At 38.6% G+C, this 27,777-nt stretch overlaps 1 protein-coding gene across 1 annotated transcript; it reads left to right on the top strand.

Annotated features, from left to right (window-relative positions):
* Positions 1-1,022: 1,022 nt before the first annotated feature.
* Positions 1,023-25,623, top strand: nek10 (NIMA-related kinase 10). The gene is made up of 35 exons (XM_041794281.1): positions 1,023-1,026; positions 1,140-1,231; positions 1,782-1,918; positions 5,809-5,904; positions 5,991-6,075; positions 6,167-6,208; positions 6,306-6,384; positions 6,471-6,538; positions 9,629-9,708; positions 9,783-9,869; positions 10,081-10,305; positions 11,152-11,291; positions 13,156-13,217; positions 13,331-13,402; positions 13,492-13,556; positions 13,699-13,801; positions 13,919-14,047; positions 14,180-14,317; positions 14,404-14,449; positions 14,534-14,655; positions 16,652-16,754; positions 16,832-16,907; positions 17,561-17,690; positions 17,778-17,848; positions 17,981-18,188; positions 18,316-18,403; positions 18,482-18,556; positions 19,119-19,164; positions 19,610-19,647; positions 19,819-19,919; positions 20,159-20,269; positions 21,952-22,057; positions 22,864-22,907; positions 23,387-23,430; positions 24,557-25,623. The coding sequence occupies exons 1-35, from the start codon at positions 1,023-1,025 to the stop codon at positions 24,600-24,602; spliced, it is 3,159 nt and encodes a 1,052-aa protein (XP_041650215.1). The 3' UTR covers positions 24,603-25,623.
* The last annotated feature ends 2,154 nt before the right edge of the window (positions 25,624-27,777 follow it).

Genomic DNA, 27,777 nt, shown 5'->3' with positions numbered 1-27,777 from the left:
TATTTGATTTTTGATTTACTTACTTGAGAAATTAAAAAAAAATATATATATATATATTTACACAGCGCTTAACAAATTTATTCAAATTTATTAGACCACCCTAACCCTAACCAGAGTAAGGTTTATGCTGCCTAAAGCTGCCCTAAATTAACAGCATTGGTAACTACCAAAATCTTTTTTTTATGTTTCTACAATGGTTGATACGCAAATATGTAGAAGCTCTTTAACCCAAATGATATGTTCAATGCTAAAATATAATATTATTGTTATCAATGAATTTACAAATGTACTGATTTACAACAAAACTGAAAAAAAGTAAAGCATATTAGTATTTCTTGATTAATATGTTAAATTATAGTTGTTTACTTGCATTCCTGAACAGAAAAAATTGTTTTAGTGGTTGAATGTTATGCTTCATTCATTTCTGACTTCTCAGAGAAGCCCAGTGAGCTGGCTCAAATTTGGGTGAAATCAGTCTGAAATCCCTCATTCCTATTCAAAAAACGTGGAGAGCTCACTGAAAATGAAAGAGTCCGCATTAAAGCACTTCATGATGCTGGATGGTCTTTGAGACAAATATGACAGGTGGTCTAATAAATTTGTTAAGCACTGTGTGTATAGCTTTTTTTCTCGATCGTTATTCTTGTTTGGGTCTTTTGTAATTTTACACACATCTGTTAATTTCTGTTTTTCCCCCTCTCCATTTAATTCCTCAGTAAAGTTCTTTAGGCCTAATGCTTATCTGTAGGAAATGTGGGTTTTAAATAAAGTTGAGTCGAGAGGCTCTTTTAAACGTCACATAATACCAGAGGGGACATCCTCGCCTTTGTTTAAAAATGACTGCACTTTAATTAATTGAGCTGACGTCAGTCTCCTGGTATTTCTTAGGTAATTAACTCCATAACTCATTTTTGTCACTCTCCATTAGCGGCAGTTCGTTTAAGACGTGCGTTTCGAGTCAAGTGTCGTTTTCAGGTCAGTCTGTTGCTCAACGACATTCCAACATTACCTGTGTTGACGGAATGCGTAAAGCGTCTGTTGTATCCATGGAAACCAAGACTTCCTATTACTGCTAACTTGGGTTGTTTAGAAAGGGAGATTTTTGTATTTGCTGATGTAAAAGGTGTCTGCTGTTGCAGTATACAACTATGTCCCCTCTATAACCGAAGGAGGAAATAAATGTGCGTGTTTTAGAGCCAAAGCTTCTATTGTTTACGATGCTGGAGGATTGGTAAGAGACGTTTGACTTTCACGTAGCCAATCTTCCTTTGGCTAAACTAGCTAACCATCTTTAACAGCATTGCTCCATTGATGTAAATTATAACAATAACGTTAGCTAAATGTCATTTTGTGCCAAAAAATATCTCAAGTTGACCCCCCAGGCAATACATGGAAACAAATGGGGAATATTAAAAATGTCTAATCCTGCTAAAAAAGGGAAACAAGGGGAACAACTGTACCTGAAGTCCAGAGGAATCCAGAACAAGTAAGCTAACTCATCTCATTTTCACATTTATTTATTTATCTCTTAACATTTTTATTCACATGATATTTTCCAAAAACACATCTTCTGATAAGCCTGTTTTCTAGGGAATCTTATGATCTCAGAAGGCTTCAGTCCCTACTTGCCAGAAGCAGCCCCAGACAAGAGGTGAACAACAATAATGACAAATGACGCCATGCTGAAGGACTGTGTCTAGACATTTTGATAACGACACAGAGCAGCTCATATTTCTCCAAGCCTGTGTGTATATGGTGGTATGAGATTCTGTGTGTTGCAGGTGGCAGCGCTGAGTCACAGCAAAGCAGGCAGCAGTGGAGCCAGCAGATCTCAAGGCCCACATCTTTCTAAAGACACAAACAGACTCAGGAGTCAGAGTGACGTCAACAGTGAAGCTGCTGAACTGGAAAAATTCAGGTTTTCACCCATATGCAGTTTTTCGATCCGTGCTATTGGAGGTATAAGTTCCTGGAACCCCATGAAAACATTGAGATGTTTTTTACACCTGTAACACAAGCCTGTGACCTAATTTCATCTGTCCATATGATGAAATTGAATACTGTAAATGCATCAGGTTATAAAAGTCAAATGTTTTTCCCATTGCATACCATAATCCCACTATAAATAATCAGCTGTTCATCCTTTAGGCTGGGTGTACACTATGTTATTCAATCTAGTCTACTGTATAAAAGATGTGCTGGGATGTCGGCTGAAATCAGGGTGCAAAGTTGACAAATGTCAATAACGTATCCTTTGAAAAGTCTAACGGATAGAGGTTGAAGTCAGGCCTACCTGTATTTATGTTGTCTCATGTGCACAGCTCAGACTCTTACTATTTTGCATGCACATTTGCATGCATGCACAACATCACCAACACAACTAACAAGCCAAATCATAATAAATGTTCCCCTGTAGCTGGAGGTCTGCAGATATTTTCTACTCATTCATATATATTTTATGATATAAGGGGAAAGATTCATCAGACAGGCATGCCTGCTGTTGCTAAAGTGGGTCCAGATGCTGTTGCACAGTTTTGGCAGGTACAATCAGGAAAAAAGTCCTGAAGTTGGGGGATCAGCTCGTGGTTCTGCTCTCACTATATAAGTGTGTGCAGTCTTATAAGGGTCTAACCAGCTGATTGGGCTGTGATCAGGCTGAATTTCAGCCCACTTTGATATCATTTGTACATGCACTGGAAAGTGTTTGGCTTTAAAAGTACCCGTATCCTTGAAATTTATGTCTGCTAGTAGACCAAACAATTGCTCAACACACTCTATATGGACAAAGTATTGGCGATACCTGTTAATTACTGTTGTTTCAACCAGACCCATTGCCACAGGTGTATAAAATCAAGCACCTAGCCATGCAGTCTCCATTTGCAAACATTTGTGATACTAAATGGGTTGTTCTGAAGAGCTCAGTGGCTTCAAGTATGGTACTGTGGTGGATGCCAATTTGCAATAAGACTGTTTTTGAAGTTTTATCCCTGCTGGATATTCCACAGTCAAGTGTAAGTGCTGTTATCAGAAAGTGGAAGCATTAAGGAACAACAACAACTCAGCCATGAAGTAGAAGAGTGGGGTCAATGACAGCTAAGGTGCATGGTGCGTAAAAGTTGCCAACACTCTGCTGATTCCATAGCTGAAGAGCTCTGAACTTCCATTGGCATCAACGTAAGCACAGAAACTGTGCAGTGTGAGCTTCATGGAATGGGTCTCCGTGGCTGAGCAGCTGCATGCAAGCCTTACATCACCAAGTCCAATGCCAATCGTCAGATGGAGTGGCGTGAAGCTCTGTTTGGCAGTCAGGTGGACAAGTCTGGGTTTGGAAGATGTTTGGCAGTCCCTACCTGACTGTATTGTGCCAACTGTGAGGTTTGGTGGAGGAGGGATAATGGTATGAGCCTGTTATTTCAGGGTGTTGGCTGAAAAGGGCAATATTAATGTCTCAGCATACCAAGACATTTTGGACATTGCTATGCTTCCAACTTTGTGGCAACAGATTAGGGAAGGCCCTTTTCTATTCCAATTTGACTGTACCCCAGTGCACAAAGCAAGGACTATAAAGACATGGTTTGATGACTTGGGTATTGAGGAACTGAATTGGCCCACATAGAGCCCTGGACTCAAACCCAGTGAGCACCTTTGGGATGAACTGGAATGAAGATTGCAAGCCAGGCCCTCTCATCAAACATCATAGCCTGACCTCATAAATGCTCTACAGAATAAATGGGCACAAATTCACACAAAGCTTGTGGAAAGCCTCCAAAAAAGAGTGGAGGCTGTTACAGCTGCAAAGGGTGGAGAGCAACTCCATATTAAAGTACTTGTTTTTGAATACAATTTCATTAGAATCCCCGTGGGTGTAATGATCAAGTGGCCAAATACTTTTGTCCATATAGTGTATCTGCACATGACTTTGTTGTGATAGAGGTTGTAGTTGTGGGTTCTTATGTTAGAAATGATAAAATTTGAGTAAACGTTAGCTAGAATCTGTGATAAAAGTGAGAGGGAATGAGAGGTCATGGGATGCTTTCTTGCTTAAAGCCATGTTTAAACACAGGGAAGTTGTGGTGAATCTGCTATAACTGCTTAGTGTTTGAAACATTGATGCTCTCTGTTTCTATAGTTTTTGGTGAATAAATAAATCTCTAATAACAAAATCATTCCTATGTCCCAAAAGTCAGGTCAGACAACTTGAAATCATTTAGTGTATGCCTGACCTTAGAAGCAATATCATTATGTTGGACCTTTTTTTGAGTGTGGACACAGAAGTTGGGGTTATTTGTACAGACATGGTGTTTAAATTTTGTCATTAATACAATATATTTATTGTGTAATATGTATTATTATTTTTCAGTCAGCAATTAAAGTTAAGGTCTTCAAATGTAGGCACAGGTGGTTCCACTTGCTGGGCATTTCTTTCTCTAGGCTGATGACACTTCAGCCTGCCTGTCTCACCTTAAATGGTGCCATTGTGCAGGCTGCAGTGTCATCAGCCTGGAGCCACCCTTTATTAATGTTCGCTCCTCTAATCCAAGAACATCTTAACATGTTGGAGCAGCAGACATCTCCATACTTTACCCTGCAGCCTGCCCTAGGATCCTTTTCTCCATGTGTTCTCCTTCTTTCATAACCAGAGCCAGAAGCTCCCTTGCTGTTTGTCCTCTGAAAAGAGTTCTCCTATTGGGCCCTGTGATGCTGAGAGATTTCAGGAACAGCTGGATAGATATTCAAGTGAAGCCCCTGCACCAAGCTTGTGAGCACATGGTTGACAGTTCTGCTCACTTCTTATGTCAAAGGCGGCCTCTGTCCTCTCTGCCCATGGTACAGTCGGCTCTGCCATGATGACTATTATAAAGGGCGCAGACCAGAGTACAATGTCTGGCTGTAGAGATGTCATGCTCATCTCTCTGAGAGTTAAGGCCGGCTATCTGCCTCTTTCCTCCGAGTGACAGGAAGGCTCTCTCCTCCATGCTGCAGCGCTGCGCTTCACTCCCTTGCCTGACAAACTGGATCAGCCGCTTGGATGTAATTTGGCTGGCCCGATTTGACTCGAGCCTGCAAGACTCCAGCATCCAGCTATCCTGGGTCATGCTGTCATCTGTACCAGCCCTGCATTAGAGGGTTTGCCTCAGGCTTAGATTTGAGGAGTCGTGGAGGTGGCGGGTTTCTTCAGAACCATGACAGAAGTGCATGTTCCAGGGGCTGGGGAGTGTGCCATATGTGGCTCCGACAAGGAAGTTCAGCCTTGCTTCTCCACATATCAGCCCATGTGATGACCCTGTTGGTAACAGTCTTCCAAGTGGACCACTCTTGAAGATGTTTGCACACAGCTTCGATCCTTCAGTTTTCCTTATCCATCTTAGCGACTTTCTGAATGACACAATCTCTCCCCTTCTTGTTGGTGGCTTTTAACCATCTCTTCAGTGTTGTTCCCCAACCTTGGCCAACCATCTTGACTGTTTAAATCCTAAACCTCTTGATGTTTTAGTCGACGAATACCTGATTTGCAGTTTGGGTTGCACTCCGTTTATGTTATGTAAAAATTAACAATTTGCATCTTGGGTGGACAGGTCCCGTGAGTCTATCAGCTCAATTACGAGCCCCAAAACAAAACGGAAAAGTGGCAGTGCCCAAAAATAATAAAAAAAGATGAAAGATATTAATCTTTCACATACATGGTGCACCCAGTGTAACATTTTACTAGAAGTTAGGGTCCAATTATGTTTCCTGGTGGCTGTGCATTTATCAGGACGTGTCTTATATAGTCTGTTTAACTTTAATTTTAGATATTTCTCTCTCCAGTATCACATATAAAGACCAAAGATGCTTCAGCAGCCATCCTCTGCACATGCTGTTCTCTGACATCCTTACATCTTTGGTCAAGAACCGACTCTGCAGGTAAAATATTCCTAGATTTAAGTCACATTCCCTCTCTTGTCTCACATAATGTATAAACATTATTCACAAATATCACTCCTTTTTAGTGAATGGATTGACCATGCATCGCCTGAGTCTGTCCTCAGAGTCCTGATCTGCCTAAGGTTATTGGTCAGAGATCCCCAGCACCAGGTGCATCTTCAAAAACATTTTATTGTTCACTGTGTATTTTATGAATGCTTTCATTTTACACAAACACTCCTCTTGAATCTGCTTTCTTTAGAAAATCTTCAGTCAGCTCCAAGGCATCAATTTTCTTGCCAAGGTAAAAGATTTTCCCTCACATGCCTCGACATGCTGCTCTTTATGATTTATCTGCATAAATGTCATGTCACCCTCTCCGCTGCCTTATTTCTCTTTAGTATATGGAGTCTGTTGCTGCCCTGTACGTATCATGTGGTGAGCAGGACTGTGCAGTGCAGAAGCTGGTCACAATGACGTGTGAGTAACCTGATAATGATATGATAGACAGACTGATAGTGATCTGTGAGTCCTCATCAGTGCTGCCTGTGCTGATTTCTCTGCAGATATGTTTCAGAAGCTGTCTGCTGCTGAAAATCAGAGAGTCTGCGTTATTGAGAGCGGCGCTCACAGGGTGAGTGATCATTTTATCTATGATTATACACCATCTGTAAGAAATAAAATCACTTCATATTTTAAAGGCTAGAATGTTGTTCACTAGGCTGCAACAGGTTCATCACTTGTATGAAATTTTTTAAATATTTATTTTAAATATTTTGATTTCATTCTCAATTTTAATGGGGCCATTGTGTGCACATGCAGTGTTAATTTTGTCATCTTGAACTATGATTAAAAAATTTAGTTTACTACTTTTTTTCCATGAGAAAAACAAGATTAAGACTAGCTAAAAAGAGATCTTGGTGATAAAATAAAACTGACAGAAGTAGGTTTAGTTTAACAAGGAGACTAAAACAAGACCAAAGTCTTAGTGCTGGGACTTTTGGATTTTCAAAACCCATGATATTTCTCCACAGGTATGTCAGTATTTTCATCAGTGTATTTTAAATCAAGTTAATTATTTTTTTAATGTTCAAATCAATTTTGTAATTTGCATGATTACATTGGTTCAAAAACAGGAACATTGTGATTGAAAGTGAGACTAAAGTGTAAGGACCTTTTACTATCTAAAACTGGACCAAAATGTTTTCAAGTTTTCGTCAGTTTAAACTACACTAAAACTTTAGAGGTTAAATTGACTAAAATGTGAACAAAACTAAAGAACATTTAAATTTAGAGTTTGACTAAATTTGAAATAGCTGTCAAAACTAACACAGTTTACAAGAGTAGAACTGTTGTTATATTCCACTACATTTACACCCTGGGTTTTTTTTTTATGTATTTTATTTTTTTCAGGAAGCTCAAACATAATCCAGTATCTAAAGAAAAAGTACACACAAAGACAAATTACAACAAATGTATAATAGATACAATATACTCGGGGAATAGACATGTATGTAAAATAAACATTTCTTCCTGTTATTTTCTCTTTTTCATTTTACTTGAAACAAACTATAAACATCTGAACAGAAGATATCATACTTACTCACTTATCACATTAATAACTTTTGGTAGTCCTGAATAGATAGTCTTCTCTGTGAAGAAACATATCAGACCCATTTTGACCCTAATCCTTTGAATTTCTCTGACTGTAGCCTTATAAAAAGTGAGTCTCTCCATAGTGTAAATTTCATGAACAGTTTTTAACTAGTCTTCAAAAGTTGGAGCATCTGCTTGTAACCACTTCCTCGTCAGGGCTGTCTTTCCTCCCATAAGTAATATTCTCATCAGATATTTGTCTGCTGTAGATTTAATATTTATTGCAATGATACCAAAATACATTGTCTGAACATGTAGTGAGATTTGACGCACCCTGGTTTTTATCCCAAATAATAAACTGACATTTTAATGTGCCCTCTAATCTTTCCACAAGCACAAAACCAGGTATAAGAGATTCACAATACATTTTTCACATGCAAGTTTTTGCATGTTTTTTGCATGTTGGTGAATGGTTATGATGATTAATGGGCACAAAGGCTTTAAGATGATGCACAGCAGAATAATTTAATGGGAAGATTCAGCTAGACTAATTTGAAATCAAGTTTATGGTTTTGTATTGAGACGATGTGACTTTGTTTTTCTTCAGACCAATTACAAATTTGCATTAGGGTATTCACTGATATCAACTTCAAATACAAATATGTAATCATATCATTACAATTCTTAAAGTTATTTGGTAAGTAAGTTTTACTTTCTTCAGTTGTTCCAAGCTCATCTCTTTACATTTTGGTTGTGCATAGTGTTATCTACTTTTATCATTCTCATTTATGCTGAAAAACTCACTAAAATGCAGACATGACTGTAATTTGCCTTTTTGCTCTCATGATCAAGCTAACATCACGCATAAAACAATATTTAGTGTGGTATCTGCAATGCTTTGTGACTACAGATATTACTCCAATTAAACCAGTGCCTTGACATGAAACTTGCTGTCCGCTCTATTTACATGATGGTATCATGTAGTTTCTACATAGATAATTAATGCTTTAAGGTTAAGCTTGATTGTATAATGTTATTTTAGCATAAAATGCAAGAGTTTTTAACATAAAACTTGTTTCATTGCTCCATGATTACCATAAGACACCTCACATTGCCATAGCAGTTTAATGTGAAGTGGCAGTCTTAAATATAAAGTACTTTGTACTGTCTAGGTAACTGATATAAAAATATCTCAGACTTACATCAGCCTAAGTTGAATATGTTCTTTTAGCAAAAAGTAACTGTGCCGAGCCAACATAAAGCTTTTGGGCCAACATAGTAGGCTAGCCCAACACGATGGTGTGTGTTGGCATGTTGGCCCAATGTAAAACAGTACTGTTGAGTCTACATAGCTGTTTTATGTTGGCTCAGCACAGTTATTTCTTGCTGAAAGAACACATTTAACTCAGGTAGAAATAGTTTACATAATTTGATTATGTTCAGACAACCAGGTATTTTTTAACCTGAACAGGTAGGCTGAGATTGAAAGCGGGTTGCATTACTGTTTTCAGTGTTTTCATGAATGTGTGCCTGGATAAAAAAACTAGAGGAACGATGAAGCCCTAAGCACTATTTCATTTTACTCTAAAAGACTTTGTGTTTTCAAGATCTGGATTTCTTGAATCGATAATGTTGATTCTCCCACAAACTTGTGTTCTTTACTCGAGATGTCTTGAAGGCAACCATGCTATCACAGGAAATGGGGTAAAATAAAATATTTGCAAAGATGTCCTCCTGGGCTCCTGTACTGATGTGCTTTGAAAAAAACATGTTTGCTTTGTGCTGTGTGTTTATCCAGTCATACGTTTTGTTCCACCTAAAATCAACAATGCAGCATTTTTTTTATTAAATGAATTTGAGTGGCTGAAAATTATCTGACATTTGGGACACGATTTCTCATGAATGAGATGGTGGTGTATCTCGAGGCCAGATCAGCTGACAATCATTGAATTAAACAGAGGCATTCTTTCTTAGGATGACAGTATTTCTTATATACTCTCTGATGTTACATACAAAGCTTTGCTTAGTACTAATTTCTTCATAGTCATGATGAAAGAGCGCCCCTGCTTCTTCTGTTTTTTTCTCTGTTGAAAGAGTTTTTGTCTCTAATGAAATGCATCGTATTTAGACGCTGGTGAAGCTCCTCTCCACAACAGACAGCAGTGTGCTGCTGGGAGTGCTGCTGGCTCTCACCACTCTGGCTGAGAGGTAAGGAAATACTTTGTTTGTATCAGTTAATACATGAGTAATTTCAATAGTTGCAAGACATATTTCCTCTGCAGCTCAGAATGCAAGGAGGAGATCGGACAGCCACCAATCGTGGAAAATCTGCTTGTTATACTTCAGGAATATGACCTGCTGTCGAAGAGGTTAGATGGCAATAAATTTGTCCCTGTTGAATGTTGTATGACTGTTTTCTTATTAATGAATGCTAATAGATTAAACAAATCATGCATGTCCCATTTTAGCTGTCTTCTTATCTGAAACTACACAAACAAACTTAATTTATGACTTTCTGAAACCTTTAAAGATTTAAAATGTAAACAAAAAGAAGGGATCTGAATCTGATGTTTCCCCCAGAATGAGTGCAGAGCTGCTGAGGCTTCTGTCCCCAGTGAAGCAGGTGAGGGACCAGGTGAGAGAGCTGGAGGGTGTGCCAGTTCTGCTGAGCCTGCTGTACATTCAACACCTAAAGCTGCTGTGGAGCATCACTTGGGTCCTGGTTCAGCTCTGTGAAGATCCTGATACAAGAACAGAGATACGAAGCTGGGGAGGGGTGCAGCAGCTCCTAAAACTACTCCACAGGTAATCAGCAAATTGAGCAAATTTGTTAATGGTATATCACATTGTAAACGGCAACTTTATTCACTGACATATAATTTAGTTTGTTCAACCAAAATATCAAAACAGTGTAAAAAGAAGTTTGTTTAATAACACAATTACATTGTTGTCTGCATAGAAGTTATTTGTAGTTTTAAAGGTCCACTCCAGTAATCTACAATGACTCACAGGATACATAGAATAAAGGAAATCCTTAAAACTGGAAAAGGCTGAGATGCTGGCTTCTAACCTATCTGGTGTCACTGGTCAAACTCAGATAAAAAGATCATTAATTTTCCATAATACAACTCATTATGCCTTCCATTAGACCCTGGTGTTTTCATGGTTAACTCAGAATGAAAAATTACAGGCTGGTTAATGTCTTTCAGAGATGCTGTTTAGTGCATTACAGGACTTGTAGGATCAAAAGACTGGTCTCCTTATGTTTAGTGTAATACTGTCTCTTCTTTTTGTCGTCTGTCATTTTACCAAACTTTATGGAAGTAAAATATTAATTTTCTTAAGTACATTTGTTGATTTGTGAAGAGGTGCAAACTGATTCAGTCAATATGTCTTGCTGCTTTCAGGAAAACAAAAGCATTTAATACATCTTCTGGTCATTTCAAACAAAGTGCTGTTATTTCTTGCACACAAACACTGCATTTTGTACTTTGCTTTAGGAGATTAAAAACAGCAGCAGTATATCTTCAAACAGATATTGAAAATGATTTATCTGACTAGCTTCACAAGAGTTTGTGGTATGAAGCAACTTATTTTTCACAAAGAATGGCTAAACTAATATTTTGACTTTCCATATAATCTCATTTACAGTGACAGGCAGTTCATCTCTGACCAGTCTTCCGCTGAAACGCTCTCCAGTGCTAATGCAGCCAGTCGCATCCACAAAGAGCACGTCAGAGAGGATTTGAGCCTGCAGGAAGAGACAGACAACAGCATGGCCCTGCAGTCAGGTTGGAGACAATGCAACTTACATGAAAATGAAAAAAAATCTAGGCTTTTAATGCCCCTGTGTGCACAGTGGCCAAGGCAAGAGACATTTTGTTGTTAGATTGTCCTGTCTAGGCCATTCTTCTGAGGATGTGCTCCAAGCCTTGCACAAATGTCCTCTAAAGGTGCTTTTTTATGTCAGGAGTTCAACAGGTTGTGGGTTCAACCCCCTGCTCCTACAGTCACATGTCCGATGTGTCCTTGGGTAAGACACCCAACCTCAATTTGCTTCCACTGCTTCATCAGTGGTGTGTAAACGGGTACGGATGCATATAAATGGGATAAGCTAACACTGATGGCCAATTCTCCATAGCAACCTCTGCCATCAGTGTGTGAATGTGGAGTGAATTATGGGAAGGTGTGTCTTGCAGTGTAAAAAGTGCTTTGAGTAGTGAGATGGCTAGAAAAGCATAAGCTCAAGTGAGAGATAGGAGTAGTGCTATTGGATAGGAGTGACCAGGTGAAGCGAACAGCTGATTATTGCATGACAATGCGTGAACATGTGTTGAGAAGTGCATTATACAGTGCAGGAATGAAAGCTAACACGGAGAGCATAGTCTTCCTGACTGAACTTGCGCTAAGCTTCATTAGCATAGTTTTCCTTGAACTTTAGACCCCGGTGGAAATGGAGACAACAGTGTGCCATGGGAACCAATTAGTTCCTTGAAGAGAAGTTCCTGGGACTAAAAGTTTTGGCTACCTCTGGTCAAAAAGCACCTTAAAACTCAAGGACGATCTGGCTGTATTTCTGGGGGTCAAAGGTCAAGATTATAGGGCCTTATCTTCATAGCTTGCTTTTGCCCAGCCCTCCTTTACCCACCTCTTGACTTTCTCTGTCCAGCAGTTTTATACTGCACAGAAGCATTTAACTGCCAGGCGGTAGGTCTAACCCTTGCTTTCTTCAGAAAAAAGATTTAGCGTGATAGGACAGCTGATAAATTAGGGAACTTGAGAAAGAGATGTGAAGGACATGTCAGGAAAGGTCAGGTCAGACTTGAACCTGGGTCACCTGCGTTGAGAGCTAGTCTCCCTATAAAGACTGTAACCTACCTGAAAGGCCATCAGCATCTTATCTGTATGTTTTCTTGGAAGTTACAGAACTCAGAGTCTAATCTTGTTCTGTTGATACTGGAAGCTTGTAAGTAGATCTTTTCTGTATATTCTCACCCCCAGAGGAGTCTTATCAGCTGCTGGGAATGTAAACAGTTTTTCCTGTAGTGAGATCTAACTGCTGAGATCTGACCTACTAAAGCTTGTGACTTTGAAGGAAATGCTTGTGATTGTTTGGTGCTTTTTTCAGGCTTCAGTCAGCTGCTCTGGTTTGTTTTTGTTTTGTTCAAGGCATTCTTGGCATTACTTTGGTTAATTATGAATTGATTTGCTGCTTGTGGTTATAAGTGGAAGTGTTGTGGTAGAGGGATGAACTTTTATGTGTTGCACTTTATTTTATATTGTATGGATAAATATTTGTACTCAGTTTCATTCTTTATCATTTAAGACAGGAGGAGAAACTGTGGCCATATGCCAAAACTAATGGGAAATCCAAATAAACAAAAAAACAATGAACAATAAATGTTGCAAGCCACTGAAATAGATGAAGTAACTTTGAAAGGAAAAAGCCTAAAGGTGTTGTAATGCTGTCAGATCAAGTATCCTCAAATGAACTTTTGCAGTACAAAGGCATCAAGGTTTAAACGGGTTCTTGGCCTCTTTTTCATTCTGTTGTCAGGAATTCTTTTGCTAATGTTCACTGAAGTGTCTTCAGATGAAAGGGTCGTGTTAAATATATCTTAAATTGATTCATATCCTTTTTAATCCTTTTTCCAGCCTGCTGCGCGGTTTTGACTGAGCTTTGCCTGGATGACACATCTGCTCACCACATTGTCCTGGTGAGACAGAGTCTTTACTTGAGGAAACTCAAGAGAATTAACATAAGGAAGCACTAATCTTTAGATGAATAATCATATGAAACATTCAACATCATTGCATTTGTCTGTCTTAGGAAAATGGGGTCCATATTATTGCAAAGTTGATTTTACCAAATAACTCAGGATCCAAGGTCACATCTTTGCAGGTATATGGATTAATGTAAATTACATAATAATTACTGAATAGCCTTGATGAAACTGTCCCACATTTGTCCATTTGTTTGTATTTTGGCAGTGCTATGCATTTCGGACCCTCCGCTTTCTTTTCAGCATGGAAAGAAACAGACATCTGTTCAAGAGGTGACGTTTTAACATTTTAGGAAGAAAACGCTGATAATCCGAAGTCTGTACATGCATGAATTGTGAAGTTTTGATGTCTGTTTTTAAAAGAAATCTCTATAAATCTTCTCTGATGTGGTTATGTAATCTTTCATCCCTTTAGACTCTTTCCCACAGACCTCTTCGAGATGTTTATTGATGTTGGACATTATGTTCGAGACCTCACGGCCTACGAGGGACTGCAAACCAAAGTTTCACTTTATACTGTAAGACAATCAGTTTATCTGTACATCCAGCTTTCTTTGGTGAGTAAGATTAAGAGGAAGACAAGGAGGCTTCTTTGACCTGGTTATATGGATGGATTTTTGTGTTTTATGATGCAGGAAGAGGAGCTGGACAGTCTAAGAGAGAGCATCGAGGCTGTGGACCAGAACCGCCCACCCCTTAGAGTCATCAATGGTTACTTCATACTCGACCATCTGGGCACTGGGGCCTTTGGGAGCGTCTTTAAGGTGCGACGCTGATGATTAAACAGTATCTGCGGCCAGTACTTTCTTTTTAAGAGCTTTTCTACCCCATGCAAAATTGCTGCTGGTGGTTTACATAGAGATCAGTTTATTTATTTACTTTATATTAAATGACAGGTCAGAAAGCAGAGCGGTCAGAATCTGCTTGCTCTGAAGGAAGTAAACCTCCACAACCCAGTGTTTGGCAAAGACAAGAAGTCCAGGGACAGTAACGTGGAGAAAATCATCTCTGAGCTCACAATCATCAGAGAACAGGTTTCAGATGTTAATGTTACAACCAGTTTTAGCAAAGTCCCACTATATTTTATGTTTAATGTGCTCCGTTGTTCTTTTCTCTGCAGATGACTCACCCAAACGTTGTAAAATACTACAAGACATTTTTGGAAGGTTAGAGTATTTTATTAACAATTCTAGTATGCTGTTACTTTTAGAAAGAATTACTTCAACAGAGATTACTATTCTTGTTTTTAGGTGAGAAGCTGTACATCGTGATGGAGCTGATTGAGGGCGTGCCTCTAGCCGAACATTTTAACTCTTTGAAGGAGAAGCAGCAACAGTTCACAGAAGACAAAATCTGGAATATTTTCATTCAGGTAATCTTATTGGGGAAATTACTCTTTTGGTGAAAATTTAGTTGACTTTCAATCGGACTCTCCAGAGTATAGGCACAACTGGCACACTGTAAAATGTATATGTTCCATACAATGTCACTTCCATCCATCCATTATCTTTACTGCTCGTCCCATTCAGGGTCCTGGGTGCTCAAGCTGAACCTAGCTGTATGTCCTCAGTTATCAGTCAATCACAGGGCGGACACACACAGACAACTAGTCACGCTCACACCATTTAGCTTCATCAGTTAATCTAACAAGCATGTTGTTGGACCGCTGGAGGAAGCCAGAGTACCCAGAGAGAACCCACACATGCATGTGGAGAACATACAACCTCCACACAGCAGGGTGCTGTCTGGTTGTTATCAAAATTAAGAACTTTCTTGCTGTGAGGCGACAGCACTAACCACTGATGCCACAGGGTGATCAGAAAAATAAATCCATGTTCTATGACTGTGTTTACATGGACTTGAGTATCCTGGTTTCTGCTTGTGCACGTATGCATTTTCAGAAACCTGGATATGAGTCATTACTGGGATACTCAAGTCCATGTTAACACACTCAATGAAACTAAATTTAAACTCAGACACAAAAATACCACGAATACCCTGGTTTTGTGGATAGGAAGCCTGCTTAAGTATGGAATGAACTTTGTGTCAAAAAGCTTCAAACAAAACTTACCTGATCATACAAACATAAGCATTAGAGAGCAAAAAAAAGCAAAACAAACAAACAAATTAGCTTCACATCAAGAGTAAAAATTAGAAATTGCTAACAAATTATTAGTCTTTAAATTTTGAACGTTTCACTTGCACTTCTGACACTGATGTCACATGTGAGTGGACTTTTCTATTGTCCAGTAAGTTTTTGAGTGACAGCTTAGTCACTCAAGATGCTCTGGAAGTTGTTGTTCTGTTCACATCTGGGAAATTTAAGATGGAAACCATCAGACTATTGTTTTATCATCAGTTTGACTGAATCATATTTGCTTCAATAAGTCTAAATATTGATTTTTTTTTTTTTTGTCAGCGCAGTACTAGATGTTTTTGTTGTTTCGTATACATACATGTGAGTGTTGGGAATGACAAATGCTCTTGTATTGTGATATAATGAACGATCAGTCCAAAACACTTTACGATTTAACAAAACTATCATGTCAGAATTTTTCTTGCATCATCCGTCTAGTTTGACACCCTGAGGTGACATCAACAGCTCGATTTCATCATGATAGCATTTTCTTCCCATCTTTGTATCACCATTCACCTGAGTGGCACGGTACAAGTCCCTACTTCTCTCTCTGGAGATTTTTGTGTACATACAGCAAAGCTGCATGTGTAAGTTAGGCTAACTAAACAAATTTTCTTTACACCTTATTGGGCCTGGGTAATATGGCTGAAATATCATATCACAGTGTTTTTCTTGCCCTTTACGGTATCATATCACACTCTTATAACAGTAAAAAGAGATCCTCAGCATTCAAACGATAATGGTTGTGTTGCAAAAATCAATTCTGTATTAGAAATTTTACTGGTGACGGTACTGATACCTGTTTAACACCCACCTCTACATATTATCACACGTATACCTTTAGTTTTATCTGAAGGATAGCAGATTCATATTGCCCTCCTTTTAATACATCAGGGCGAATCCATAATTGTTTCTTGTTTGTTTTTTCATTGAGCATCACAAAGAGCACTTCTGTTGTTGCCATGGTTGACGTCCTTTGCTTCACACTTGTAACATGGTCATTCTGTTGGCCAAGACTGGACAATATATTAGATGCATAGTGTAATACTGTACCATCGTAAAAGATACGAAAATATGTGTAGTCTGAGCTGGCCTTTACTCAACAGTTGAAGAATCTGTCAGATGTGAGCCCCCTCATCTAACAAATCTTTCAAATAAGGGACATTTGGCTTAGTGTGAATATCTGAGTCTCGCCTTTCTGAGCTCAACTGGTCTTTTTACGCTCCATCAGATGTGTCTGGCTTTGAGGTATTTGCACAAAGAAAAGAGGATAGTTCATCGAGACCTCACACCAAACAACATCATGCTAGGGGAAAAGGACAAAGTCACCATTAGTAAGTGTGAGTTTATCTCATGTCACTACCTCATTTTGAGTTTACAATGATTTCATCTTTGTAATCTTCTTTTCTAGCTGACTTTGGTCTGGCCAAGCAGAAACAGGAGAGCAGCAAGCTAACATCAGTGGTCGGCACCATCCTTTACTCCTGGTGAGGAAATTCACTCATAACACCAAGCTGCTGGCTTATAATCTTTAGATGTGTTCTTTACTTTATAGGGAACCATGCATTAACATTCTTTAACATGTAAAACACAGGTTTATAAAGCCTCATTTGCAACCTCTATCTATTGGATCTTGTTTAGAGTAATAGATGAAGTGATGGTGTAGTAGCCACCTCAGTGGTGCAGGCCTTCCAAGGGATTATTGGCAAAAAGGATGTGAAGAGGAAACTGGAACATCCCGAATGAGAAAGTGTTCCAGCTTGTTTCACAAAGAATGGCTGCAGAGTGGTTCATAAAAGTACACGCTCTACCTCTTTACTCTTGAGTTTCCCAGAATGCATAACTTTGGCTAAACAGGATTAACAAGATTAAACAACAACAACAACATTGAATTTAATAGAATTGGCTACTAAAATAAAGCTGCATAATCCAGGTTTGTGCAAGAACTCTATGCATTGTCACACATGTTACTCGTCAAACTCTGGGAAACGTAGTCTTGAAACAGTAGTTTTGAAAACTCAAAACATTTCAACCAGTTTTTACTATGAAAATAATGTTCAGGTTGGTTAGTTTTAATAAGATTTAAATCTGAGTAATCCTTTGATGTTTTAATTTTTCAAGTGTTTTCTGTGGGTTTTAGTCCAGAGGTGGTGAAAAACGAGCCATACGGAGAGAAAGCTGACGTCTGGGCTTTAGGCTGCCTCCTGTACCAGATGGCTGCTTTACAGCCTCCATTCTACAGCAGCAACATGCTGTCGCTGGCCAACAAGGTTTAAAAAAAACACACAAGCTCACCAACACACACTGGACTTTTTCTCTGTCACCTCATTTCATTCTCTGCTTCTTTTGTTTGGTAGATTGTGGAGGCTGAATATGAGCCAATCAAAGACGGAGCTTTCTCTGAGAGAGTCACAAACATGATAAAGTGGTGAGAGTTTCTTTTACTTCTTTTGCTTTTGTTAAGCATTTAGACTTAGAATAGTTCTTTATAAATAAATTCTTATCATCATCATCAATAGCAATGTTGTTAACGCCGTTGTTGTTGTTGATGTCCTATGAGGTGTTTGAGTCCAGATCCAGACCAGCGTCCAGACATCGTGGCCGTCAGCTCCAGGATCTCAGACCTCATGATGAGGCTGATGGACGGACTCTACACTTCCCAGAATGCACTGGAAAAGAGAGCAGAGAGAGACAGGAAACGAGCGCAGAGATACTCTCAGGAAAGGCAAAAAAGCAGGACAAACTACTGTCACTCCAACCTGTGTCGGGTAATAATTTTTAAGAATTACATTTTTTTGAGGAATGTATCACTTATACATCTTTTGATTAGTATGGGATTTGTAAATGGCATGCAATTTTGAGCGTATCTTTGTAAGGTTTTGCTTTATTTTGCAGGAACAATCCTTGCTGAACAATGAAACTCATACTCCATGCTCCTCTGCAGCCTGCGGCTCAAACAACAGCCAGCAACACATCATTCAGGGTCAGAATTTAGCATGGACGGGAAAAGACTTGTATGGAAATGATTTCATATTGAATATTATTGAATGTGTCTTTTAAGATGATGTCCCAGGGGTCAATTGTGAATCATGGGAAACCAAAACCAACAGTGATGTTCACACAGGGAGACACTATGGTAAGTTTTCTGTTCCCACAAGAATCAGAAGGCACTCAGTTCATTAAAGTGTAATCAGTCTGGGATTTGTAGTCTGACTGTTCTTTGTAATTTAAAGCAGTTTGAGTTTTAACTTAAGACTGATTAATATCCTTTCTTGTTTGTTATTTAGTATACATAACAGATTTGATCTAGTGGATTTTTGTTTTGACAAAAATAAAGAATTTGGACTGTTCAGTTGCTTGGTATTTGGCATACTAATGGCAAAGGCTGCTCTGTAAAGTAAGCAGTTGTATTTATGTGCATCCATCCACATTCACATGCCACTAAAGCAGCAGTGGGTTAAGTGTCTTGCCCAAGGACACATCAGCAGGAAAGCACAGGGGCTGGGGATCAAACCAACAACCTTCAAGTTGAAAGATCACTAACTCTACCTACTACGACTGTTATCTCCATAGGGTCCTGTCTGTGTTTGTATGAGTATTTGGGACCAATGGTATGTGTTTGGGTTGGATGTTTTAGAAACAGATAAAATGAATTCCATATCTGGATTATTGAAATATATGTCTTTCCTCTTCTAAAGGATTAAAGTCCAGGTTCTGTGTTACACCAGACCAAAATACGACCAGGTAAGAAAAAGTTGCATACTTTATTTCTGTCTGTTTTGTAGTAAAAATATTAACTTCTCTTATTAAAGGGCTTTACCTGATCTTTTCAGGAGCAGAGTATGCTCTTTCTATAACAAATCATATTTCAGTCAGGACCACTTTTGTCAAGAAACACACATGATTTGCGGTTAAAAATATTTGTCTGTATTGGCTGTAATTAATTAGCACCTATTGTGTTATTTGTATTTGGACTGTGTGGAAAAAAGCAAGAACAGCATGCGTTCCTACCTTTACTGTGCTGATGAAAAAAAAACTGTACATAAAGGAATCAGGATTCCTTTGTGTACAGATTTGACATCTTTATGTAGAACCTGTGCGTAGAGATTAGGTGATTGCTAAGGAAGTGATCTTCTCTGCATCTGATCAAATGTATTGATCTGTTTACTTAATCTACTTCCATTCTTAGTGACGATTACACCATGGCGAAGATCAAACCAAGACCAAGTATGTTTGCTTTAAATCTCTTGAGACATTAAGATTGAATACTTCACTTCATTGAATCTGAACGGATTATGTAATCAGCCAAGCATCCTAAGAGAAGACTTTACATTGCATAAATAGACCAAGGCTGTTTATTTAGCCTCAGTCAGCATGGTTGATTTTATCTTCCCTCAGTGTCAGCGGGAATCTGTGTCTCTCAGAAGAAGCTCAGACAGATCGATGATCCCATTCAGAGACTCCTTGTACAGCTCCACAAAATCATCTTCATCACCCAGGTACAGGTGTTCGGCCATTTTTGTTACATTTCAAGCAGAAAACAGTTGCATTCAGTCACATCTTGAGTCATTTTTTACAGTGTTAATTGTACAAACGGGATCAATCATGCCTAAAGATCATAAATGTGTTAGATATCCTGCAAATATTAAAGCTATAATAAATTCAACTATTTATTTAGATATGTACTTGGAATATTTGTGACTTAAACCAAGGGATGTACTTCATTTTTGATCTTCAGCTTCCACCTTCTCCACACCACAACATCAAACGGCGAGTCATTGAGAGGTTCAAAAAGTCGCTTTTCCACAACGGGAGCGATCCATACAACCTGAAGGTGGAGCTCAGCAAGGTTTGCACTGTTGACTTCCTGCTCTCTAATTTGACTTTATTTGGTTGTTTTGTTTTCCAGCAGCACGAAACAAGGAAAAAAAAAGTCACAGGAGATGAGGAAAACCTGCAGAGGCTCACAAGTGAAAAGCTGAAACAAAAGGATGTTTGGGTTTGACGGATAATCTCATCTTCTGTGAAATAATTTACCACCAAAGCTTGTTGTCATTTCTATAGTAAAAGTACACTTTTGAAACCACAAACAAAATCTTAAATCTTTGGATACTGTATACCATGGGATACCAACTACATGGGCCAGATTTAGTCTTGACAGACACTCTAGGGGGCAGGCTTTCATCCGTCCATCCATTTTCTACACCGCTCATCCTTTTGGGAGTAAGAGGGGGCTGGCTTTCAAATGAACTAAAACAAAATAAATATTTTTTTCTCATCAAGTCAAGTCAAGTCAAAGTTTATTTATATAGCACATTTAAAAAACAGCCTTAGTTGGCCAAAGTGCTTTACAGGCCTTGACAAAACAGTAAAGCACTTGAGCATTTTATTTCATCAGTGTTTCTATTTTCTTTCAAAATGTGTGGATCTTAGCGATTAACGCTGAGACCAGCTCCTACTGCCTTTACTGCAGCCAGCTGAGATATTTTAGCTCCATATTTCTGGGGCTGTCGGATCATCCAGCGCTGGGTAAACACTAATATGCTGTGTCCTGGTTAGTGGAAAACATGTAGGAGATAGGTCTTTCATTTTAATTTGTAGGTTGGAAACAACACTCTCTGAGAGCCCAAAGTAGAAAGTTGACACAGAAAACTGCAGATTTATTCAGGACTGGACTGATCAATATGGTTCAAATGTTAAGTTTGTCCTGATAAAACTCTTTATTATGATTATGATTTAGCTTTGGGTTGTTTTAAGGGCTGTAGGGATTTGAAGACAAAACATACCCTAAAAATCATAACGTTTGTTTTCCTCCTCACATTTTCTGATTTTAATAATCTTTTGGGGACTGAATGGGAATCTTTGGCAGACCCTTAGGCTGCCAGCTGATGATCACTGCTGTACACCACAGAGCACTTAGGTTTATAAGGCATTGTTCTCTGTTCAAATCGAGTTGGTTGGCCTTAATTTAACACTGTAGGCTAAATCTTTGGTATATCCTCATTTATGGCGCTATACTAAATCTACTCCTGCCATACTTGCAAAAAAACAACTGGAAAATACAATCTTCTCTCTGTGACTGAGTCAAAACACTTGCTATTTAAAATGGGTTAAAGGAGTTGCTGCTCCTGCAGCCTGGAATCTGGTGCAGGAAAATTTATGTCTGGGGGAGTTGGTCTCTTTGTTTCCTTTTTAGAGTAGATCTAAGGTCCTGGAGGAAGATGCATCAGGTAGTACATCCTTTAGCTGATGAGTTTATGCTCTGTGAGACAGCATTTGGTTGGTCTTTGTAATTAACAATTTTATATGTTTACTTTGTTAATTGCTCTCTTCTCTACTATATCTTGGCCCAAGCATTCTTGTACATAAGATTCTTGATATCAAGAAGTTTTTCATGGTTAAATAAATGTAAATAGATTCATAAAGTAAAGCCCAAAGGGTTGAACTTACAGGAAAGCATCATTAAAAAAAGCTTAGTTGGAAAACTAATTTAAGAAAAAGTAGCTAGATTCTTCTTTTTTTGTGCTGCAGCTTCTTCAAGCATCCCCAGAGCTGATGGAGTTTGGCTCAACCAGTTTAGACTTGTGGCCCCTCGTCCCACACTTCACTGCAGAACCTCCTGCTGCTGATAGCACAGGTAAGACTCTGAACCACATCAGCTTCACCCTGTTCAGACATTATTATCTTCATCACTGGTGGCCACATTTCTCTCTTTCCTTGTATTGCTGTTATTTTACCTCTGTGGGGCAGCAGAGAGCTGTTTGATGACATTCAGCACTCTTCTGTTCGGGCTTTTTCCACAAATGTTCGTCAAGTGTATTTTTTTTTTTCTTGTTGCCAGAAGTGATGTGGATTTTTTGCAGAGGCATTATATTTTTGGGCTGGTTGTACGAATCTGCATCTGGCCATGTCTGTGAAAGCAAGATCTCAAGAACCCTTTGACGGATTTTCTTCCAGTTTCCACAAAAGTTCACTCTATCTCAAGCATGAACTTATGAGATTTTGGACGTCAATGGGCCTCATGTTTATCCCTTGCTTTCCAGATATTACCAGTATCTTTAGAATGTTCTGAGGGCCTTTCTTAAAACTTAGAGCAAACATTCCCTCTGGATTACACATAAATTGATTTGAGTTTGGAAGTCAAAGGTCAAGGTCATGAGGCTCACGGAGTTTTTGTTTGAGCTTTCAGAATCTATTCCTGAGTCTGGTATCAGCTCTGCTGCTCAGCTCTAAAGGCCGATGGCAACTTTTGAGGAGAGGAAGCTGCCATCGGCCTTTAGAGCTGCCAAGATAGGGAGGATAAGGAAGCACTCAACATTTTTTAGGTCTCCTCTGGCACAAACTCAAACCAGTTTACTGATATAGGCTATTTGGTGCATGTTTGACATACTGATTCATACCTTGATGGGTGACTTAACATTACTCTTTATCTCCCTCCAACAGGTGATAGGGATCTTAAAGATGGAGTCACATATCAACAAATGAAGGTCAGTTTTCTGGAATGTGATATGATTAAATAACATCACTTTTGAAAAATATTTTCAGAAGAGGAAAAGTTTAAAATGATGGATAATTCAATTAATTCTCGAGACTTAAATGGAAACATACAATAAAAGATCCTAAAAATCAGGGTGCAGATGGCCTAGTGGTTAGGATAGGCCCCATGCAGGTTGAAGTCCAATCCTGTGGCTCCTTTCCTGCATGCTCTTATACCCCTGTTTCTCTATCTCTATCCACTGTTCTGTTCAGAAATTAAGGCACAAAAAGCCCCAAAATACCTTCAATAAAAGAATCCACAATATGCTGATGCAAATCTTTGAAAGATACCAATTCTTGGGAGAGGGGTTACATCTATTTTACCTTCGCCTGCTGTTTATAACGTTTTATTTTGGATCAGGAATTTCTCAGTCATGTCTTATGGTTATAACAAACATCGGTCTGATATTTAAAAACGTTTCTTTTTCAGGCGATCATAGAGGAGCTGTTGGAGGAAAGCAGCTACTACAGCAGGTGATTGGATATTAAACAATGGTTAGTTCAGTCATTTCACATTTGTAATTCGTTCAAGCATTTATTATGGCAGCACAGCATTTGTTTGGTGTCAGGCTCCAACTTCACTCTTCGCAGATTTAGTTTACATGCAGAATTGAGGAGTGATGAGATAACATCTTAAACCTCCCAGTAAGGGCCAGCAGGTAGATGCTGGGCTGGAGGTGGGTTAAAAGTGAGAGCGCTGCTAAACCAGGGCAGAGCAGGAAAGGAGACTGGCTTAAGTAGACCACTGGATTAGAAGGATGAGAGTCATGTGATTGATTAAGATGAATGTTAGGTGTGAATCATTAGGCTAGAGATGATGCCTGAACTAACCTCTGGGCTTCGTTACATTTCTGACTTTAACTCTAAAGAGGCTTTCAATGGGTGATGATATAAATATAGCACCAGATCCATTAAATATTTGATTTTCTGCTCTGTAGTTTTCAGTTTTCCCACTTTGAATATGTTATCTAGTGATTTTTTTTTTTGAATGTGTAGAAACCGAAGTGTGGATCTCTGTATCTATTAACGTGCATTTGACAGCAGCGAGTCAACAATTTAGAGTAAAACATCACAGATGTGGATGTTATAAATGCACAGCTATCCCCACTTTGTAAAACAAGCTAACAACCTCTGTTGAGCAAGAAAAGAGGCGGGGGTGGGGGGTGGGAGGGGGGCTGAAAACTGACTGTATAACTCAGTCATTATTCATCTTTAACAGCCCAAACCTGTTGTCTTTCAATGAGTCATTACTGAATTCACACTTGTGAAAGTAAAGTAGGTTTTTAAAACTGAAGCATCCAGATTCTTTGGATCATTGTAGTTTCTCCTCCAGATTTTTAGTTTATCGTTGGAATCTTCAGGTCTCTAAATGCTGCTGAACTGGTTCATTACTTTTAGCTCTTAAAGTCTACAGTGCAAGCAAGGTTTTAAAATCTCAGGACATGGGAAATGAAAGACTGCAAATTCTTTAGAGGCTCATAGATTCTCCTACAAATAAAGTAGGTAAATTGATGAATAATGAATCACTTGTAGTTGATTCTTTGAACATCGATTCATGACCAACAATTATTCTTATGTTTTCTGTAAATTCTTCCCAAAGGTTCCCAGAGAGAAGAAATGACCGTGAAAACAGAGGACTCAGATGACACATCCATTATCAGATAGCTACAGCCACCGCTGGGAAAAATCCAGGGAATATATTCCAGCACAGCATCGTTTTCATCAGTCCGTGTTAGCAACAAGACTGTGCGTACTCTCTAAATGTAAATAACCTAATTAAAATCATCTTTACATGCAATTTATAACTGTTAGCGTGTAGCTGTGACTATGATGGGCAAAAAGCAAAGTCTTTGAAGGAGCCAACAAGTGAAAAATCACAACACTCAGGCTTCAACTTTTTTTTGCTGGTTCATTGTAGTTTTTCCTCAATAAAAATACGATTGGTCTAGAAAATACCAAGAAACAGTGGAAACGTTTCCCAATATGACATGAATAAACTACTTTTTTGACTATCAATCCAAAATCCAAAGAAACTGATTTACAAAGCAGCAGACGATCCAAAAATACAGTCTGGAAATGGGACTGTTTGGCTTATTTTGTTTAAATTGAAGAATGAGTTGATATGTTTTTTGAAATGGTTGTAGCTGACTTCATTTTTATTAACCCACTGGTTCCCAACCTTTTTCCTGTGAGGCCTCCTTACTTGTAGCCAAGTGTATTTGAGCACCCACAAAAAACATAGTCATACAGAGTGGTCAAAATAACAGCAATTTTATTTCCTTTTTGCAAACAAAATAGAAAATAAACAAATATTCTTATACAAAGACCACAGTATAAATTATTTGTGATGATTGTCACCATTCAGCTAATAAGTGCAAATCTAATGTAAACAACCTCACAGCTGACAGAGCCTTGTGCCCCCCCTGAATTCTCTGGTGCCGCTCCTGAGGAGGTCCAAGACCCCAGGTTGAGATTAATAAGCTACTGGTTACAGCTCTACACCACAAATGTTCTTTTGTGTCAGGGATCAAAATCTTTTTCAAGTTTGATGTAAAAGAGAATCTTTAAAGAAGTTCTAATATACAGTGCTTAAAAAATTTATTAGACCACTTGTCATAAGAATGAGAAAACATAAATATTTTAGATATCTTTCAAAAACTTGTTTAAAAATGCTGTTGTTATTTATTTGGCAAATAACAAACTAAAACAACTAAACAGTCCTTTTTCACACATAATAACCAAAAAACTTCATATTTTGTATGGCCTCCTTTGGCCTTGATAACAGCTTGTATTCTTGCTGGCGTTGTTTTTATGTACTTTTCCACAGTCTCTTTTGTTATTGAAGTCCAAATAGTTTCTATCTGTTCCCACAGACTTGCTTTAGATGAAACTTTTGTGCCATCAATCTTTGAATCTACTAAATCCCAAATTTGTTCGGTAGAATTCAAATCTGGACTTTGACTTGGCCAGTCCATCAGTTCCAGTACTCCAGATTCCTTTTTCTTGGTCAAATAGTCTCTGCACAGCTTTGAAGTATGCTTGGGGTCATTGTCTTGTTGGTATATGAACCCACGACCAATTAGATTCAGTCCAGAAGGGATTCCATGATGCACTAAGATGTTGTGGTAGACGCTCTTGTTCATGATACCGTGGATTTTCACTCATTTGCCCATGCCGTATCCACAAATGGAACCCCAGTCCATAATGGAATCTTCACCATGTTTCACTGTGGGTGCAATGCGTCTGGCATCAAAATGTTCTCCAGCTTTTCTGCGGACATAAACATGATGATGCTGACCCAAGAGTTCAAACTTGGGCTCGTCCATCCAGAGTACCTTCTTCCAGTCATCAACAGTCCAGTGTTTGTGCTCCCTGGCAAATCTGAGGTGTTTCTGGATGTTTGCAGGCCTCAATAATGGCTTCTTAGCAGCTATTCTTCCCTTTAAGCCTTGTTCCATCAGTCGTCTGCTTATGGTCATTCTGGAGACTTTCTCAGACTCTGATCTAGAAGCATTCATCTCTGCCTGAAGATCAGCAGTGGTCTCCCTTCTGTCTCTAGTACTTCAAATCTTGAGGTGTCTGACATCTGCTTCAGTTAACTTTGGTTTCCTGCCTCTTCCTTGGCTCATTTTGTAAGTACCAGTCTCAGCAATTGACTCCAAAGCATACTTGACCACACTGTGAGAACACTTTATGTCTTTTTGTCTCAAAGACCATCCAGCATCATGAAGTGCTTTAATGTGGACCCTTTCATTTTCAGTGAGCTTACGTTTTACCATTTTGAACAGGAATGAGGCATTTCAAACTGAATTCACTTTTTTATACCCAAATTTGAGCTGGCTCACTTGGCTTCTCTGAGAAGTCAGAAATTAATCAAGCATAACATTAAACCACTAAAACTCATTTATCTGTTCAGGAATACAAGTAAATAACTATAATTTTACATATTAATCAATAAATAATAATGTGCTTTACTATTTTTTCAGTTTTTTTGTAAATCAGTGAATTTGAAAATTCATGGATAACAATAATAATTATATATTAGCATTAAAAATATTTGGGTTAAAGAGCTTCTACATATTGGCGTATTAACCATTGCAGAAACATAAAAAATGATTTTGGTAATTACCAATGCTGTTAATTTAGGGCAGCTGTGGCATAAACCTTACTTTGGGTGGTGGTCTAATAAATTTGGTAAGCACTGTTAAATGCATTTATTTGTGATGAAGCTTGATTTAGTGTGTCTGTTTTGCCCATGAAAGCTGTTCATATCAAAGTGAACTCCACTATGACCTGCACAAACACAGAGCTTTTTATCTGTGACATTCATCTCCTCTGTCTGTGCAAAGCTCTCAGGTTTGTTTTTTCAGGTTTGTCTGACTTTAAACTCTCAGGGCCAGACTCGGCTGTTTGACTCTTCAACTCCTTGCTGTGGGACTGGTCGTCTCAGTGTGTTTTAAATGGACGTGAGCCAGATGTCTTCATGTAGTTCACTGTAAAAGAGCTGGAGCTTTAACAGACAGTGGACAAGGTCAAATGTTTGGATTTTTTCCCACTTATTGCGGTACTTGAACTCTATCGTGCACTGTTAAAACATCTGATTAACACACATTTTAAATGCATCGTTTGCATCTTGTTCCCTGTCTTTTCTATTTTCGTTTTGAAATATAGGGAGCAGCAGAGGGAACTCTTTCTCATGCACTTTGACCCAAAAGGGATTAGTCATTTATATCTGTGTTAAAAATAGCTGCCTTTAGATGATAAACTAAATAAACACTATTTAATTTACAAAGCATAATGTGGTTGTTTGTCACTGCTACA

The sequence above is a fragment of the Cheilinus undulatus genome, linkage group 8, assembly GCF_018320785.1.
Source record: "Cheilinus undulatus linkage group 8, ASM1832078v1, whole genome shotgun sequence".
In the NCBI taxonomy this organism is placed as follows: Eukaryota; Metazoa; Chordata; class Actinopteri; order Labriformes; family Labridae; genus Cheilinus; species Cheilinus undulatus.
The sequence above is the reverse complement of the archived record's forward strand: the minus strand, read 5'-3'. Positions and strand labels throughout refer to the sequence as shown.